We start from the raw sequence: 18591 nt of genomic DNA, 5'->3' as shown, positions 1-18591 counted from the left end.
CTCCCTCCCCCTGCTTGGCTCCTTCCCCCCAGACTCCCTGCTTTATGCTGCAGCCAACAAACAGCTCATCATAAAAATTAAGATGATAGCAATGCCACGTCTCCTTGCTGCCAGGAAGGGTAGTAGTGCCTAGGCCACACTAGACACTACGTGTGTCAGTCAGCGTTTGTTAGTTATCACAGATAAACGAAACTAAGCAGTCAGCTAGACATAGGCATTTTACACACAGGTGTTCGTCCGCACATGCACGTTTATGTAGCCTACACCCACTTCAAACTGGTGGTCATCCTCCTGCCTCAGCCTCTCGAGCGCTGGGATTACAGGTGTGAGCCACCATGTCTGTATTTTAACGGAGAGGCTGTCGTTTTTTCTTCCTCCTAACGGATATGAGAGTGTCTATTTCCCCACACCCTGCTGACTGGTTTATCAGATTTCTTAATCTTTGCAAATCTGAGAGAGGAAGAACACAGACAGCTTGCCTTAATTTGCCTCTCCCTGTGAGAAAGGTTCAGTTTGTTCTCGTTCTTGGCTGTTTCTGTTTCTTTTTCTTTGAATTCCTTTGTACGTCTTTGTCTTTCCTTTTCTTTATGCCACCTTGTGCCTGTTTGCAGAACCCTGATCTGTGTTACCATTCATTCCAACGGTGTGATTGGTTGTCTTTTGTAGCTGTGGAATTTTATGCCTTTATGTAGCCAGCTTTATAATCATTTCTTTTACAGCTTTGCATTCATATGTATCTAAAGAAAATTTGGGGCAATGCTTTTGGGAGATTTCATAACTTTGCTGCTTCATCCCCCATGGGAAATCTCTGGAAAGTTCTTCTGGCTTTAGACAATTTTCTGTCCCCCACCCCCACCCCCAAGAACCTATCTATATCCACAGCCCAAGATGATACTACCACCCTCTGGTAGTATCTCACATCTTCAGAGATATCTCTGGAACACCGAGAATCCTCACGCATCCCCTTCCCCATCCCCATGGCTCCTCACCTCAAACCTGTGCAGAGCCAGGGGGCCCAGCTCAGGGTTTATCTCTTAGGAGCCCTGACATTTCCTCTTACAGATAATCAAAGGCTTGGGAGGGTGAGGATGGCTCTCTCAGGCCCCCTGTGGAGTCCCCTCTGTGGAGTCAAGGATCAAATCCAGGGCTGCTCATATGCTAGTCGCGTGCTCTACCATGGATCCATATGCAGCCTGCTCTCAGCATTGTGGAAGTGTGCTATTCATCCATACGTGCATGTGTGTATGTTATGTGGATGCACATGTGGACATATGTGTCATGCATTTGCACATGGGTTGACCTGTGCACACATATGTGGCAAATATTCCACATGAGAACAGGGATAAGGGCAGCCGCTGGTGAACGGGAGTAGTGTGGCTGACCTCCCGTGGAGGCCTCAGAACTCTTTGAAATTTAATTTTGTACTAATATCCTCACTGGGGATTCAGATCAGGGCAGCCCTCCCTTCCGTCACCATAGGACATCTTCCATTTTCAAGGGAAGGGGGTCTAAGGGCAGAATTGCCACTTGACTTGCTCCGCTGGGTCCAAGTGGCAGATGTGAGCTGGTCCTGCAGGAGGAGCAGAAGTGGGAAGTTGCCTTTCCTGGGGTAGGGGTTGGGTGAAGGGGGGGGCGATTCAGAAATTAATAGCATGAGAAATCGTGTTTCACCACGAGAAGAGAGGACAGTCCTATTCAAGCAGGGAAACTGGCCAAGTCTGATGATTCCTGGTCAAATGACACCAATAATGGCCAGAAATGCTTTTTACCCAGTGAGTTCCACAGAGAGGCAGAGAAATCGAACTTGAAAACAGACACGAGGGCTTGCCTCACCGCATGATCTGCTCCTGTTATTGCCTGTAAATCCCACTGTGACTCCTGCTATGTGTCACTTCTAATTTCTAGCAAACACTCTTGGCATGCGTTTTCTTGTTTCAAGGCTAAATGCTGCACACTTCTGGGCAAGATGGGATAGAAGACAGGCAAAATGGAAAGTCTGCATTCAGAAAGTCATCTGGAGTTGGGCATGGTCCTGTGCACCTATAATCCCAGCAACTGGGAGGCTGAAGCAGGAGGATGGAGACTTCAAAGCCAACCTGGGCTACGTAGTGACCCTGTCCCCATGCCCCAATGAAAAGAGAGGTTAAGTCATTTTGTCTAGCACAGAATAAGAGAGAATGGACATAGCTCCGGGAAGCAAGAGTGTTTGACACTTACTGTCCAAACCTAAAGAACATTGGTGTCACAGAGCTAAGATCCATGCATTGACAGAGGCCATCTGTTGCTTAGAGGGGCCCCTCCAGAACAGATACAAGAGGAGAAAGGTCCAAGTGGTCAGCAGACGAGAAGCTGAGGAAAGGCAGGCACAACACTCTCCCCAGCCACAGGGACCCAAGTTGTCACTCTTGACCTAAAGCTTTAGGAAGCAAAGACTTGGAGTAAGGTCCCTGGAAGGGAGCCCCCATCTATCTGTTAAGGGTTTGCCACTTGGCCCAATACCGCCTGGTCTTATTGGCCTCGGAGGACCTCTTACCCCCTTCCTTCTTGTTTGTTTGATAAGGCCAGAAACGAAGTTTCTACTCTAAAAGAAGCCCCCGCCCCCGCTGCCCCCACACACAGTTGTCAGAAAAGGAATCACTAGACTGTAAAATACATTACTATTCAAAAGACAGTTCCTTACTCCACAAGGGACATAAAGGAGTTATCTCTGTCTTAAATAAACCTATTGTTCCAAAACAGCATGGTGAGGCCCAGGGAGGTAAATCTCCATTCCTAGGACCCACATGTCCTAGTTCCACCCCGACCAAAAGGCAATCCCCAGGAAAGAGAGGACTTATTTGACAGGGTATAAGAGATCCTCCTTAAGGTAGTCATTTCCTTTTTATATCAGGCCCCATTATATGACTTAGAAATACCGGTCGATGTGATGAGCTATGAAATTTGAGTAAGTGGTGTAAGCTTTCGGAAGGGAAGACTATGATCTGGATTTGTGGGTGATGTGAAGGCCTATTCAGAAGACCTAGGGCTGGGGAGAAGGCTAGGTTGCTGAGAATGTTGTGCAAGCATTCAGACCTGAGTTCAGATCCCTAGACCCCATGTAAGAGCAGGGGATAAAGTCTGTGTGATGGTGTGTGTCTTGAGTCCCAGCGCTTGAAAGTAGGCACATCTCTGTGAGTTCTAAACCAGCCAGAGCTACATAGTGAAACCCTGTCTCAAAATTAAAAAAAAAAAAAAATCCAGGTGTGTATTTATACATCCATAACTACAGTTCTGGTGTGTGTGTGTGTGTGTGTGTGTGTGTGTGTGTGTGTGTGTGTGTAGCAGAGACAGGAAGCTTGCTGGTTCTGGTCAGCTAGCCTACCCCAAAACAGCAAGCTCTATGTTCAGTAAGACACTGTATCAAGGGAACAAGGCAGAGAGTGATAGATTAGGAGATCAGATGTCCTCCTCTGGCCTCTCCTCACACACACAGGTGTCTTAGTTAGGGTTTCTATTACTGTGACAAACACATCATGACCAAAAGGCAAGTTGGGGAGGAAAGGGTTTATTTGGCTTACACTTCCATGTGGACAGGAACTCAAGCAGGGCAGAAACATGGAGGCAGGAGCTGATGCAGAGGTCATTCTGCTTACTAGCTTGTTCCCCATGACTTGCTCAGCCTGCTTTCTTACAGAACCCAGGACCACCAGCCCAGGAATAGCATCATCTATCATGGGCTGTACCCTCTCCCCCCCCCACACTGATTACTAATGATTGAGAAAATGGCTTATAGCTGGATCTCATGGAGGCATTTCCTCAACTGAGGCTCCTGTCTCTCTCATGCTCCTAGCTTGTGTCAAGTTGATACACAAAACCAGCCAATACAACAGGAAAACACAAAAATGTGCACACACATCTTCGCACATGTATGGTACTGCACATACCACAGATGATAAAATTTCCTTAAAAAGGAAAGATAAAAGAATCAGCTGCAAGATCAATGAAGAATGGTCCAAGAAAGTGACAGAGTAAAAGGTGAAAGCATAAAATTTGGTTCAGGCAATTGGTTATTGTGATCCAGTAACTATGGGGAAATGTAACATTAACAATGGTAACAAAAATATAAAGTCATCAGCAAAGACCCTAACAAGAAATACTCAGGGTCTGTATAAAAAACATTATACAATCAAAGAGATAACATAATAAGACTGAATGTCACTAAAATGTCAAGCTCAGATTACATAAGGATTTCCTGCCATCCCAATGAAAATTACGATAGGAAGTTTTGTCCAACTTGAAAAACATTATTATCTGGTTTAACAGGAAAAAAAACTTGAATATAAGATAATATAAAAGAAAATACCCCCAAAATTGCAAAATTATGCTAATGTCTTTGTAACAATAGTGACATAGGACATACTTGGACAGATAAATAACCAACAAAGAACTTTGTAAGATTTAATAAGTGGCAGACAAAGGAATCATGGTGGGAAAGGGGATAAATCATTTAATAAGAGGCTGGAGAAAGATGGCTGCTTGAGAAAAACAAGCACAAATCTTTATCATTTGTCATCCATTACATTAAGTCCAACAAGATTTAAGCCTGAAATGTGAACAATAAAAAATATGGAAACAACAGCCACAGCCACTGCTATATTTATGTAGTCAGGATGCTAAACACACAATACATATTATTCAGGGAACACACACAGCAATTCTACTGCATAGATCCTCTTATGCTTAGTTTTCAGATGAGGAGGCTAGGGCCTAGGGTCATTAGATAAACTGTTGGAGCTTTCTCCCTTAACCAGAGTTGATTAGCTACAAAGACGCAGTCCTAACCCTCATGAGTGGATTTCTGCATGCAGAAGGAGTCCCTGTCACAAAAGAAAACAAAAGAAAAAAAGCAATAGGTTTTGCAAACATTATGATCCTTTCATGTCAGAGAATATAAAGCTTAAAGGCAAACCATCGTAAAAATGTATTTGCAACAAACATGACATAAATAACTCACATAGGCAGATAATGAAGCTTGCAGCATCTCTGATGCTGGGGATTGAACCCAGTACCTCATGCACACTAGGTAAGCACTTAACCACTGGGCTACATCTCCAGCCCCACTCTACCTTTTGTTGAGGCGAGACCTCATTATATAGTCTATGGTGGCCTGGAACACATAACAATCCTTCTTCCCAAGCTAAATAAAGTTTTAATTGAAGAAAAGAGGCTAAGAGAATAGAGAGGACCATCTACAAAAGAAGATGGCCAACAGGCTATCAAGATCAGCCATCAAAAGTAAATCAAAACGAGCAAGGATGACCTTGCACCACAGACACTGTAATTTTCTTAAAAGCAACAATATGCAGAATAGGATTGGAATGAGGTAGGTGCTCTCTTATGCTGCTTGCCAGAAGCAAAAATTAAGTCAAAACCTCTGGAAACCAATTTGCCATTTTGTATCCACAGCCTTTGAAGGTTCCTGCTCTGTGATCTAATCATCCCTTGGGGATTTGTAACCAGTAATGTGTGTAACAACTCCGTTGGAAGATCTTCCTTGCTGCTGTCACACTTACAGCAAGAGTGCCGATAATATAAATGTCAGACAATCAAAGAACCATTCCAAAAGCATGAACCATCCTGGAAGGGAAGTCTGTGCTTTCAGCAAGATGTTTAGGAAGAAATTCTAACTAGGTGGGAAAAATTGAAGTTGCTGGAAACCTCAGACCACAAATGAAAGGTGGTGCTCTCTGTGGTGCGTGTGTGTGTGTGTGTGTGTGTGTGTGCGTGCATGCGTGCGTGTGCATGTGTGTGTGTGTTATAATGAAGATTACATATATATGGAGAGAGAATGAGAAGACATACCAACAGATCAACAAGGCTTATGGTAGTCTCTCAGTAACTGGGTGCTAGGTTTTTTGTTGTTGTTTTGTACTTTTGACTTCATGCTTAACTCTTTGTGGAGTTGAACCTGGGACAGGGTCTCACTGTGTAGGCCTGGGAGGCTGATCTGAAACGCTCAGCAATCTCCTGCCTCGGCTTTCTGAGTGTGGAGTTAGATGCGTGTTCCGGCAAACACATCCAATACCATTTCTGTTACCCAAAAGAAGGCGCACTGTTTAGCTCTGTCCACTCCTACACTGCTCACTCCAGCTGCCAGGCCAAGAGAGCACTCCCTTTCTGCAGAGATTCCTTTGGCCAGCACTCCACAGTATTATCCCCATTGCAAACTAAACCCAAACTGACAGGGGTTCTGGTACATGTTAATAGTATGTCTCCATCCACCCCCATGTATTTGTTTAGGGGCACAAGTGTACATGTATAAATATGGGAGTAGCAGCCACAGGACAATCTTGAGTGTCCTCCCTCAGATGCCATCTATCATCTATGTATGTATGTATGTATGTATGTATGTATGTATGTATGTGTGTATCTATCTATCCATCTTTTTTTTTTTTTTTTGAGACAGGGTCTCTCACTCTCTCACAGGCCTGGGGCTCATTAATTCAGCTAGGCCAGCTAGTCAGTGAACCCCAGGGACCCTCTTGTCTCTGCCTCCCTAGCACTGGGATTATAAGCATACATCATCACACTTGGCTTTTTTTGTGTAAGTTGAGTTGTAGGGATTGAACTCAGGTCCTTGTTGTTGCAAGACAAACCCATTACCAACTGAGCCATCTCTCTAGCCCAATAAGATGGTTTCCCCAGTGACGGAGACAAAAAGAACATGAGAACATGCACGCTAAGTTGAAGCAACTTTACAAGATGGGCAAATTTGTCATGAACCAAATCTGACCCCACACATTTCATATGCTCCTTCTCCACGCCTCTTTCCCACTCTCTCCCGAAGGTCAAGAGCCCACTACAGCTGCCAATATGGAGCTCCCTCTCATAGAACATTCTGTGTCCTGTCCAGCTTGTTCACAACTGTGGGACTTCATCCCTTTGGCAACTCCTTACTAAGATGGAGCTGGGATGGGAAGGTTACCAGGGCCTGCCTCTCCTCTAGACTTCATCTTCACTCTCTGTTCCCCTGGGCGTTCTTTTTCTGTGTCTGTACTGAGACCACTCCCCTCCCCCCTGCAGGCTTCCAGGAGGTCTACCCTGGTGGCGCAGCAGCCACCAGACATTCTTGCGTCATTGAAGTCCTCTTCCTGCCTCAATCGCTTTGAGAACTTCCTCTGTGGAGGCCCCACATGACAGCTCCGTGTCTCCCAGAGGCCTCCAGGAAGTCCCGGAAGTGGCACCGTCACAGCTCCTCCTGTCATGGAACTTTCTTCACAGATGGGACCTCTGCTCCTCTGTACCTGGGACATCACTGGTTGTTTTCAGCTCATAAAACTGATGGCCAGCTGTATTTTTACATATGCAAAGCACATGGTGGGTATACTCCAGCCAGTCTCAGGCTAGGCCTTGGGATATTCATCTTACTCCTGTCTTCCTATTTTATCCTCTCAATGATCTAGCTATTCGAATGTGTAAAGGCAGTATAGACAGTTCTCCAAATAAGGAATTAGTGACATTAGGGATAGAACTTAAAGTCACAGATGGATGTTTCTTCACAGCCACTAAGCTGGGTAGAATAAAAAACACAGGCAGATGTGGCAGCAAACACATTCAGGAGGTGGAGGCAGGAGGATCAGGAGTTCAAGACCAATTTTGACTGTAATAGAAAGTTTCAGGCTGGCCTAGGCTACATGAGACCGCAGCTCACAAACACGCAGACAAGCAAGGGGCCGGGGAGAGAGGTAAAGCACTTCCCTGGAAAGCATAATCTAAGTTTGATGCCCAGAATGTACATTCTCTCATCAGCCGGCCTAACCTACGTGACAAGTTCTCTCGTAAAACACAAACAACAAATGGAAAAGGTGAGGCTGGCGAGATGGCTCAGAGGGTTAGGGCGTTCGCCACCAAGCCTGACTGCCTGAGTTTGGTCCCTGGGACCCACATGGAAGAAGGAGAGGACCAACTCCTGAGGTTGTCCTCTGGCTGATGTGAACACGCACACACACACACACACACACACACACACACACACACTCCCCCCAGATAACAAACCGGTGGAAAAACTGGGCCCTCACATATGGCTGGTGAGAGGGTGCCACAGATGAGCACAAGGGTCCAGCAGTCCCTGAAAATGCTAAACATCGAATCACCACATGACCCAGCCCTGCCTCTCAGGGCCATCCGCACCCAAGACTACTGCAAGCAGACATCCACACAGAGGCTAGTTCATGACTTTTCACAGGGGCATTGCTCACAGCAATAAAAAGGTAAAAAACAGTGCAAATGTCATTCAACAGGTGACTGTGGAGTGCCCACACAACGGGTTACTAATGAGCTGCCCAAAAGATGGATGTCTGCTACAAGTTAGGTGAGCTTGAAGGCATGATGCCGAGTGAACAAATTCAGACACCAAAAGCCACACGTTACATAATCCCACAAACTGAAAAATTCCCAGGTCAGGTAAGTCCTTAGAGATGGAAAGTGAATTGGCTCTTCCAGAGGTCCGGGGAAAGGGCAGCAACAAGCAGCTGCTTGTGGGTGTGGGGTTGGCCTTTGGGGACAATGAGAATGCCCTGAAACTGGACAGTGGTGTTGGTTGCATGACTATGTGGCTGCACTAAGGACCACTGAACCACAAACTGTCATGTGGACAGTTGGCTTTACAGAGTGTGTGCTAACCTCGCTGGAGCAATGTAAGCCATGGACAGTCCTGGCCAGCCCCACTTTGGAGTTGGGTTCTGGCTGTCTTGCTAATACCACAAAAGGATTCTAACCAGGTTCTAAGCAAGTCTTGCCCCTCAGGACCACATGACCTGGCATGAATTGGGGAGCAATAGCAGAATTCTTGTTCCATCTAGAAGCCTCATGCCCCAGAGAGATGGGGTTGTTGTTTAAAAGTGCTAATGTCCTTGCACAGGTGAGTGTAACCTATGCGATAGGCAGAGTTGCAAAATGCACCTCAGCCAGTGCTACCCTGTACCTGGGCATAAACACAGTCTTTCTTTGTAACGGCACATAAGTGATATAATTAAATGGTCCTCCCTGGGTTCAGCACCCCCCCCCCAGTCTTGGACACAGGAGTAATCTTCAAGAGCGCCATCCTCAGACAGAGGACTTCAGGAGGTTGTGGGCTTCCAGCTCTGGCTTCTGCCTATGCTGGCATTTCCTCATTTGCCTTCAATGCCAGATATGGTAAAACAACACCACATTGGATTTGCACAAAGGGCATTAGCAAGCTGTGGATCTCACAGAAACTTTAAAGGGAGGTTGGATGATAGCACACCCTCTCACAGCACAATCCATGCCATGACCCTCTGCATTTCCAACCTGGGAAGCCCTTCTCTGTGATTCATCTCTTTCCACCAAAAAACAGGTGTGACACAGTCCTCACGCGGCTGTCCATTAGTCCCGAAAACCCAGCCTGATTTATCACCTCTGGCAGCCTTGGGGCCTGCTCTCATACCAGTGGCTGGTCACATGCTTTCCTTCAAATTACTAGAATGCCCTCTCTGAGGGCAGATTTGGTGGTAAATGTCCCTCTTTCTGCACTGCCAGGGCTCCCAAGCCACCATCAGGCCTGGGTGCACTATGGGAGGTCACATGCTGAGGAATCCCTCACACATCAAAAGCAGCCACATTGCCCCAGCAAGAGAGGAAGCCAGACGGCTTCGGAGTGGTTCGGGGGAAATGCCACTCATGGGCAGCAGCTAACTTGACCTAGCTGAATTTGGGTTCTATCTGGTCCCAATCAGCTCTTCCAGGAAGATCAAGTAGCACCCAAGTGCTGGACATCATTCAAATTCTTCCAATGTAGCTGAAGCAAAAAAAGAAGCTACCTGGCTGGCCCACAGACCTTGCATCAGCTGATCTACCCTCAAAAGCATTGTCTTCTCTGTAGCACACAGTACCAGGCAGCTGTGCTGTCCCTGCTCCTGAGCCCCAGAGCCTCTTAAATGGCCTCCATCCACCTGGCCAATATCTAACCCAGGGCCCACAGGCTCCCTGGAGCATAGCTAACTCACCATGGAGGGGCTGAGTAGAAGTGAGGGAAGACGACACAGACCCCACTTACAAGAGCTCACACTCCCTTTCAAGGAAGGCAGAGTAGGACTCCAATCATACTAGCAAGATCTCCCCAAGACAGTGCTCTAAGCCCCCAGTGCAACTCCAGGCTGCCCTAAACCAAGGCTCTTTGGGTGACTGAGAAGTGACAAAATCCCTCTTGATTGGTGGTAGATGACGGGACTGATCTCTCTCAGGAAATGAAGAAGGCCAGGGTGTGGGGTGAACTGCGTTCTTATGTCACATGGGTGGTACTGAATTGCAACCTTGTCTTCCAGCATTTACCTCCCTCTCCCTGATTGTGTTTAGTCAAATCTCCTATCCGGAAGGTCCTCCTGACAAGACTTTGCTCTTTCCAGAGCGCCACACACACCCAAGCCACAGGCATGAGGCCTCAATGCCATCCTTTCCGTCACAAGAAGGGACATGGATGAAGCTCCGGCTTCAGGGCCACTAAGCTCCTGGCCCATAGCTGCACAGACTGGCTGGTGTCCAGGGAAGACGGCTCACATGCCAAATCTATTACCTCCAAAACTGAAGAAAACTCTACTGCCCTATACCCACCTCTCTCCTTACCCCGCCTCTCTCCTTCCCCCGCCTCCACCCTGCACCCTGTACCCACCTCCACCCTGCACCCTGTACCCCGCCTCCACCCTGCACCCTGTACCCCGCCTCCACCCTGTACCCTGTACCCCCCTCCACCCTGCACCCTGTACCCCGCCTCCACCCTGCACCCTGTACCCCCCTCCACCCTGCACCCTGTACCCACCTCCACCCTGCACACCACCTCTGCTTTGCAGCCCCTTCCCTTACCTCTACCCTGCTGTTGCCCCGATGTTACTGCCTTGATCTCCTCTGACAGGAGCCTGGACTCTGGCCAGGGCAGATGGGGGGGGGATGAGGTAGGGGTGGGAGATGAAGTAGATGAGGTTCCATCATCCACAGGGCACAGGGGAAAGTGAGGGTGTCAAGTTTGTTTTTCAGGAAGTTAAGTCTCTTTGCATTAAAGGGCTGGCTTCTAACAAGTTTTCAAATAAGAAAATATATGCCTCTCCTGCATTTTGGGGGGAGACATGAAAGGGTGCTTTATTCCATCACTTCGGTTATAGTAGTCACCCAATTGGTTTGAAAATCTCCAAATCACTTTGCCTTTGCAGGAGCCTAAGGTAGCTGAGGTAGGGAAGGAAAAAGGCCAAGGGCTATCTGCCTAAAGGTCCTGAAAGACTCTTAGGGCTCAGCCAGGCTGTTCCTCCTCTGACTTCAGCCTTCCAGATGCTACCACTTAGAGTAAGAGAAGCCATGCCATGGCTCTCATTTGTAACCCAGGCACACCACCAGTCTCTCAGCCCATAGCCAACTCCCAACAGATTTGCCCCTGGCCCAAATCCCACTGGGGCAGAAAAGAAATGTGGATGCTAAAAAGTACCTTCCTTCCCTCTTTAAGGCCCCTCACTGGTAGGTTCCCAAGGGACGTGCTTTGGGGAGGTCCTGGCCACCTGCAGCCCTTCTCCTGAGACACGCTGGTGGGCGTGCAGGAAGCTGCTTGCTAACTCCAGCACGGCAAGAAGGTCAGCCAGCCATGAGCCTGCACCGGTTTCTAGTGCGCCCCAGCCCCAACTCCATGAACACCCTAGCTCCCCTTGTTCTACTCTATCCACTGGGTTGGCCACCTTGATGGTGGCAGAAGGAGGTGGGCAGCAAAAACTCATGGTCTCTGGGAGCAAATGACCTTAGCCTTGTCTGTTCAAGGTCCCTCGTATGTCCAAGCCTCACACTCCTCATCTGCAGGTCTAGGGGTTCTAGGACCCCACTCTTGATTGTCTTGAAGACGAAACCAGCCAATAAATGCCTAGCACAGCAGGTCCCAACATGAGTCAGAGCTCAGAACCGTCTGTGGTCAGTCACCCACTTCCCTCCTGCATGAAGATAGGAGGGCCCTGGCTGTTCTGAAAGCTCTTTCTGTCAGTTCAGAGACCTTCTGTCTGATGCTACCTGAGCTGTTCAAGTGGACACACCCTTCCTGACTATGTTCCTGCCCTGCTCCAGTCTGAAGCTGGGACAGAGTCAGACCACAGGGCTGTAGGGGTAAGGGCCTTCCTCAAACACTAGACAGATGGAGTGTTAAAAAGGAACCTTCAGCAAGTAGCTGTTTCCTCTGTTGTTAGGATAACCCGCCCATTCAGCAACATCTCCACTCTGGGCTGTAGGGGGAACCAATAGGGGCAGAGACCCAGCTGGATGGGGATGCAGCTGAGTGCACGGAGGGCCAGAGACATGCTCAAAGAGCAGCTCTGAGGCTTCCCTGTCCTCACTACCTGGAATAACACTTCTGGGTGAGAGGTTCATTCCTGACTAAATGCACTCCAGACTCAGCTCCGAGACCACAGCTGTGTGGAGGAAGGGATCCCTCTTGTCACCATAGCCCTTTTATGGGTCCCTGACTGACACTTATGTTGACCAAGATGTTTTCCAACATATTCTCCACCAGAGAGGCCCGAGTTTCTTCCTGGCTTAAAGTGAGGACAGCTTCTCCCGCTATCAGAGTCCAGGAAGGCCCCTGGCAGCGCAGGTCATGAAGGACTACAGTGTGAGCCAGGCCCAGAGTGACTTAGAGAGCCCCAGCTCTGCACAGCCTGTCATGACACAGGCCCCCTAAACTCCAAAGCCAAGGTCTAAATTGGGCCTCAGAGGCTGCCCACCTCTACCCTCCCCGTAGGGTAACAACATGCCAGCCATGCCCCACCATCCTGTGACATGAAAGTAACTCAAGCCATCACAGGGTTCCCCTTTTGATTCACCCCTCAGGGTCCCTGGATCTGACAGTTGGGAGGAGACAGGTACTCACAGCACGCAGAGCGCGTAGGCCCGGGGGATGGACTCGCTGGCACGCACAAGGAAACTGCCGTCCTTGCCGGCCCTGGAAAGCAGCTCCTCTGCCTTGGAGCGGGTAATGTTGCCATGGTTCCACCCAGGGACCATGGCAGGCATGGGTCTCCTGGGCTGGGTCAGCAGCCACTCCCAGGACGGACACACCAGCAGAGCACTTAAGGGCCGTAGGCTGAGACCTGCAGCCTGTTGCCTCTCAGAAGTTGCCTCTAGCTGCTACTACCAGCTTAACTGACTGACTTCCTGTTTCAGGCGCTCAGCGAGGGAGAGGAAACTGAGCTGCAGAGAACTTCCTCATTATAGAAACCAAGTTGGGGGGGCCATCATCTACCTTCCCACCCAGCCCAGCCACTGGCTGCCCGCCCCACCCTCTCACTCACTGGCTTTCAGTATCTCCTGCATGGGACTCAACCTCCAGAAGCTTCTATTATCAGCCCGAGTTCTTCTCAGGGAAAGGCGTAGGCTCTTTTAGCATCAGGTTTCATGGCTGGCTTCTCAAGTGTGGCCTAGTATGTGTGGATGGATAGAAGGAATGGCCATTTGGAAACCTGTGCAGATATCCACAAGGGCAGTCCTAACCCTTTTCCATTTTGCACCATTCCCAACATACTTGTGATGGTTAGCTTTCATCATTAAACTGACACAACCTAGAATTACCTGGGAAGAGAGAGTCTCAATAAGGCAATGTTTACATGGGGGTGGCTTGACGGTGGGGGGGAGTTGTCTTAGTGAAGTTTATTGATGTCAGAAGACCCAGCCTACTGTGGGCGGCACTAATCCCTAGGCAGCAAGTGCTGAACTATACAAGGGTAGAGAAACAGAGCTAACACAAGCAAGCGAGAGGCATGCACACAGTTGTTTCTCTCTGCTCTCGTCTGTGGATGTGATGGCCTAGCTACTCGAAGCTCTCCACAGTGACTCCTCTGTGACTTCTCCACAATGGTGGTCTATAGCCTGTTCGTCCCAGTTAACAGGAGTGAATCTAAAACACACCCAAGGAGCAGAGCTTCTCAAATCGAACTAAGGCTTAGACCACAGCAGTAAAATGGAGGGAGCATAGGTTTCCAACTCTCTCCTCACTGGAGACTCCCAGGGTTCCAGACATACACCATCCCTGTGCGGGGCCAATCGTGACAGCCGCCCTCCTGAGGACTCCAAGTGTCTCGGGACAGCTTGGAGACTGGATTTCACTCACTCTGTGGTCACCCATTCTCCATGGGCACCACTCTGTCCCTATATCGGGTGCACTGATCCCTCTGGACCTCTGCTGGGCACTTAGGGGGAAAAGCTCACGGAGGGACTTACATATCCTCATGGAGCAAGCTGGCCACTTGGGTGACATTTGTTACTGACTTCCGCATCACAGTAGCCCAAAAGGTCAGTTGGCCCACTCCCTCTGGGCCTGGACATGACCACATTTGCTCACCTCTCAAAGGTTACCAGCTGAGTTCTGCAAGCTCTAAGGTAACCACTGTCCCTTGGACCCCATAGCGAGGTGGCCTCATTCCTCAGGCCAAGTCCATCAAGGGGAAAATGCAAAGTGTTGGCTTATGGCAGAAGTGACGCTCCTTCATTCCTTCACCTGAACCTTGTCTCATAATAAGTAACAACAGATCTAAGCCAGGCAGCCCCCACCCCACCCCAAGCTTAGCCGAGTTTCTTGTCGCTCCCAGCCTCAGTTTCCTCTTCTTTAGCCTGAAGAGTGCACTGAAAGGAGCTCCAGTGTGAGGAGAGCCTGGGGCCTGTGCTGATGACATCCACAAAGAGAGCCCTAGGGCCTGCAGGGCACAGCTTGTGAGAAGTCAGAGAGTAAACAGAGCACTCTCTTGGTCAAAGTCCCCTCCAGCCAGGTCCCGAGCCAAAGGGAGGGGACAGTGGTGTCTAGAGCTCACTTCCACATTCTGACTTTGCCTAGCCATCTGGGCAAACTCTATAATGGGCTGATCATGGAGGCCTCTCACATTCACAGAACCTCATCCACCCTGTTCTTGGGAAGTTTCTGTCCATCGCATGTACAACATGTACCCTTGAACCCCTCTCTTCTCTATCTTGAACACCTCTGTCAACTGTTTCATTGTTCTTATCCCTGGGGCCTCCAGAGTCCATCACGAGGATCCAGATCCATCACAGTCTTAGCCCCTCTGTGCTTTGACTAACTCAGCTCTATCGATCCCTCAGCATCCGAGACCGACTCACTCATGGATAAGTGCCCTCTGCACCTCTCAGCATCCCTTCTGTTGCCCGTATCCCTCCTGGTGTGGTTAACCTTGCCTGTCAACTTCGCTGGGCTAAGAAGCACTTAGGAAACTGGTAAAGCACACCTCTGGGGGTGTCTGCCAGGGCATTTCCAGAGACAATCAGACCTAATATAGATTGATCCTTTAGTGAATGCATGTTATTGAAAGAAGGTGAAAGGTGAGAAGGTGAGGCCCAGCTAGAGGAAGTAGATCACTGGGGGGTGTGGCCTTTAGAGTTCTCTCTTATCCCTGGCTCCTTCCTACATCCTTTTTCTCCATTCCATTGTTGTTGTTTTGAGACAAGGTCTCACTACATAGCCCTTATTGGCTTGGAACTTGCTATACAGATCAGGCTGGCCTCAAACTCACAGAGATGCCCCTGCTTTTGTCTCCTGGAATTAAAGTGTTGGGATTAAAGATGTGTATTGCCACATCTGGTTGCCTTTTAACTCAATAAAATTGCCTACTACAAGCCAGGCAGTGGTGGCATACACCTTTAATCCCAGAACTCAGGAGGCAGAGGCAGGCAGTCAGATCTCTGTAAGTGTGAGGCTAGCCTAGTCTACAAAGAAGCTCAAGGACAGCCAGGGCTACACAGAGAAACTCTGTCAAAAACAAAAACAAACAAACAAACAAACAAATAAATAAATAAAATAAAAAAGGATCGCTTACTATATATGTAACACACACATGGCACATTCATGCTTCCCTGCTTTTCAAGGCCCATCCTTCTTTAGTTCCTTCCCTACACACATGCCTGGGGCATGAACACAGTAAGTTCCCATGTCCTCTCTACTATGAGAAGACCCTGACATAGGATCAACATTGCCCTGATGGTGCGTAGAGCTTTTGTCTCCATCAATAATTCAGTTAAATTATGCCACAAAGTCCACAGAACCTCCTGAGATGAAGAGAGGAGACAGTGAGTACTAGGAATGACAGTCAGAAAAGGAATAACAAACGATCAAAGACTAGTGTGAGCACATAAAGCATCTTTATGCTTTTCTGTTTTACTGCTCCAGCCTTGGGGCCTTATCATTGTCTGATATACTGTCCTGGCTGACTCTGTGTTTCCATTGAACACTAAGGGTAACAACAGCTGCTTCATTCACAGTGCCAGAGCTCTGCAGAACCTGAGCATGCAGCTTCCAGATTTCCCTAGCTCCATGCCCTTCTGCTAGTTAATGAACATTGCCGGTTTGTTCACACAGGCTGCCCTGGAATTTGGCTTCCTGACATTGTACCTTTGCTTTGTTCATGACCACAATGCCAGACTTACCTAGGACATGCAAGCAAATGATGATAATTCACTTACATTTTTTTTTTTAACAAGACACAGACTGATTATGTGTTCTAGACTGACCTTGAATTCTTATCCTTCTGCCCCTATTTTCCAGGTGCTGGGATTTTGTTTTCTTGTAATCTTGAACTTACCGATCTGAATTTTATAACAACATATTACTGGGTCATGTTCTCTGGACATCTTAAGTTTTACTTGTCCCACTCCTATAGGGCGATCTTTTTCAAAGATGACTACAGACCAGCCATCCATATGGAAGAACAGGCACGCAGCAATGCAGTAGGAATGGGAGGTGAGAGAGATGCTCCTGTGGGCATTGTGCATCCAAATTCCCAGTTGCTATTGGAGAAGAATACTGGAGGTTGGGGGCCTCCAGAGGGGAGGAGTGGCTGTCTGGATCAGGTTGGCAGGGCCACAGAGGTTAAAGGGCATCTGACACCACTGTAGTTGTTTTTACTCTTCACCCTTTGACTTATTTAGTCTCTCTTCCTGCCAGCCTCACCTATCCTTTCTCCTGCTTTGCTATTGGCCGTTCACCTCTTTATTAGACCAATCAGCTGTTTTAGACAGGCAAAGTAACACAGATTTTTAGAGTCAAATAAATGCAACATAAAAGAATGCAACACATCTTTGTATCATTAAACAAATGTTCCACAGCACAAACAAATGTAACAAATCTTTAATACTCTACAGCACACCACCTCTGCTCCACTTGGTACTTAGGGTCACACAGGAATGACCTGTTCCCCAGGCTATTTCTGGAAGCCACATATATTGGTATGGAGCTCTATGCTTCTTTGGGCAATCTGTTAATCTCTCATCTGGGGCAGAGGTTTGGATAATATCTGAGGAAGAGAAGTAAGATTAATACTCACATGGTCGCAAGCCCAGTTAGAGCATCCTTGCCAGCTATGGCCAGTATCAGGGCACTGGAGGGAGGCTTGGAAACTTTCTGGGAAGTCAAGTTAGTGACAGCAACAGGGTGGTCTGGCAGGCCTCTGTCTTGGGCACTGGGCCATCTCTAGAGCTCCTGGAGGAACAGAGAGAGCTGTGTTGGAAGAGCCAGCTCACAGGACTGGCGCCAGACATCACAAATTCTGTGTCTAAAAGGCGAAGGCTGCATCTCTTCATTGGAAAAATCTAGAAGAGAGGTACAATGGGAACACCAGCAATCTACCTGTCCAGGGGTCCTTCTACTGGGATAGATTCGACTCTGGGGGCTGAAAAGGGACTACTGTTGTTAAGTAATGCATTACTACATCAACAAGTGATTGGATATATATATATGTATGTATGTATGTATGTATGTATGTATGTATATGGATTTCATTGTTTTATTCAGTTCTGAGAATTGAACTTTAGGCCTCACACATACTAGGTAAGCACTCTACCACTGAGTTACATTCTAACCTGAATGCAAATCTACATATCTATCAATACACCTGTTAGATAGATGACTGATGGATGGAGAAACAGGAGAAAAAGAACCATGAAGTACCAGTTGTTTGGATGGGAATTGAGACAGTAGAGGCCACACCACACATGAGCAGGCAAACATGGATCAGTCTTCATACTTCCCTTCCTTCCCGTGTCCGTCAAACCCCTTTGCTGTTCTGTACTCCCTTGCTACTCTGGGAAAATAAGCACATGTCACTTATTACCTGGAGCAGGGAGCATCAGCACTCACAACATTACCAAATGCAAAGACAGTCATAATGATAATTTTATCAGTCAACTTAATTAGCAGAGGGGCCAGAGGTTTGGTCAAGTATTACTCCAGATGTCCCTGTGAAGGCACTTTTAAAGAAGAAATTATCATTGGAATCAGTAGGCATCGAGTAAAGCAAATTATCCTTCTTGTGGTGGGTTGGGCTCACCCAAAGGCTTGAAGGCTTTAAGAGAGGCACTTGCCAGAAGATTGCCTACTCATTCTAACTGCAGCGTCCACTCTTACCTGAAAGACTTGGACTTGCTTGTCTCCTGAGCTACTGGGGAACCAATATGTCCATCTATCCTTCAATCATCTATCCATCTAGTATAGTGGTTCTCAACCTTCCTAATGCTGCTAACTCTTAATACGGTTCCTTATGTTGTTGTGACCCCTAACCATAAAATTATTTTGTT

The 18591-nt window shown here is 47.9% G+C and overlaps 1 protein-coding gene across 1 annotated transcript in view; it reads right to left on the bottom strand.

The window, feature by feature from the left end:
• Window positions 1–13376, bottom strand: part of Inpp5d (inositol polyphosphate-5-phosphatase D) — a 96403-nt gene extending 83027 nt beyond the window's left edge. The window contains exon 1 of the mRNA XM_051190732.1: window positions 12890–13376. Within this exon, the coding sequence (XP_051046689.1) occupies window positions 12890–13032 (143 nt within the window). The 5' untranslated portion in view covers window positions 13033–13376. The remainder of the gene's footprint in view (window positions 1–12889) is intronic.
• Between the last annotated feature and the right edge of the window lie 5215 nt (window positions 13377–18591).

This window comes from Phodopus roborovskii, unplaced genomic scaffold (genome assembly GCF_943737965.1).
Source record: "Phodopus roborovskii unplaced genomic scaffold, PHOROB, whole genome shotgun sequence".
Classification (NCBI taxonomy): Eukaryota; Metazoa; Chordata; class Mammalia; order Rodentia; family Cricetidae; genus Phodopus; species Phodopus roborovskii.
The sequence above is the reverse complement of the archived record's forward strand: the minus strand, read 5'-3'. Positions and strand labels throughout refer to the sequence as shown.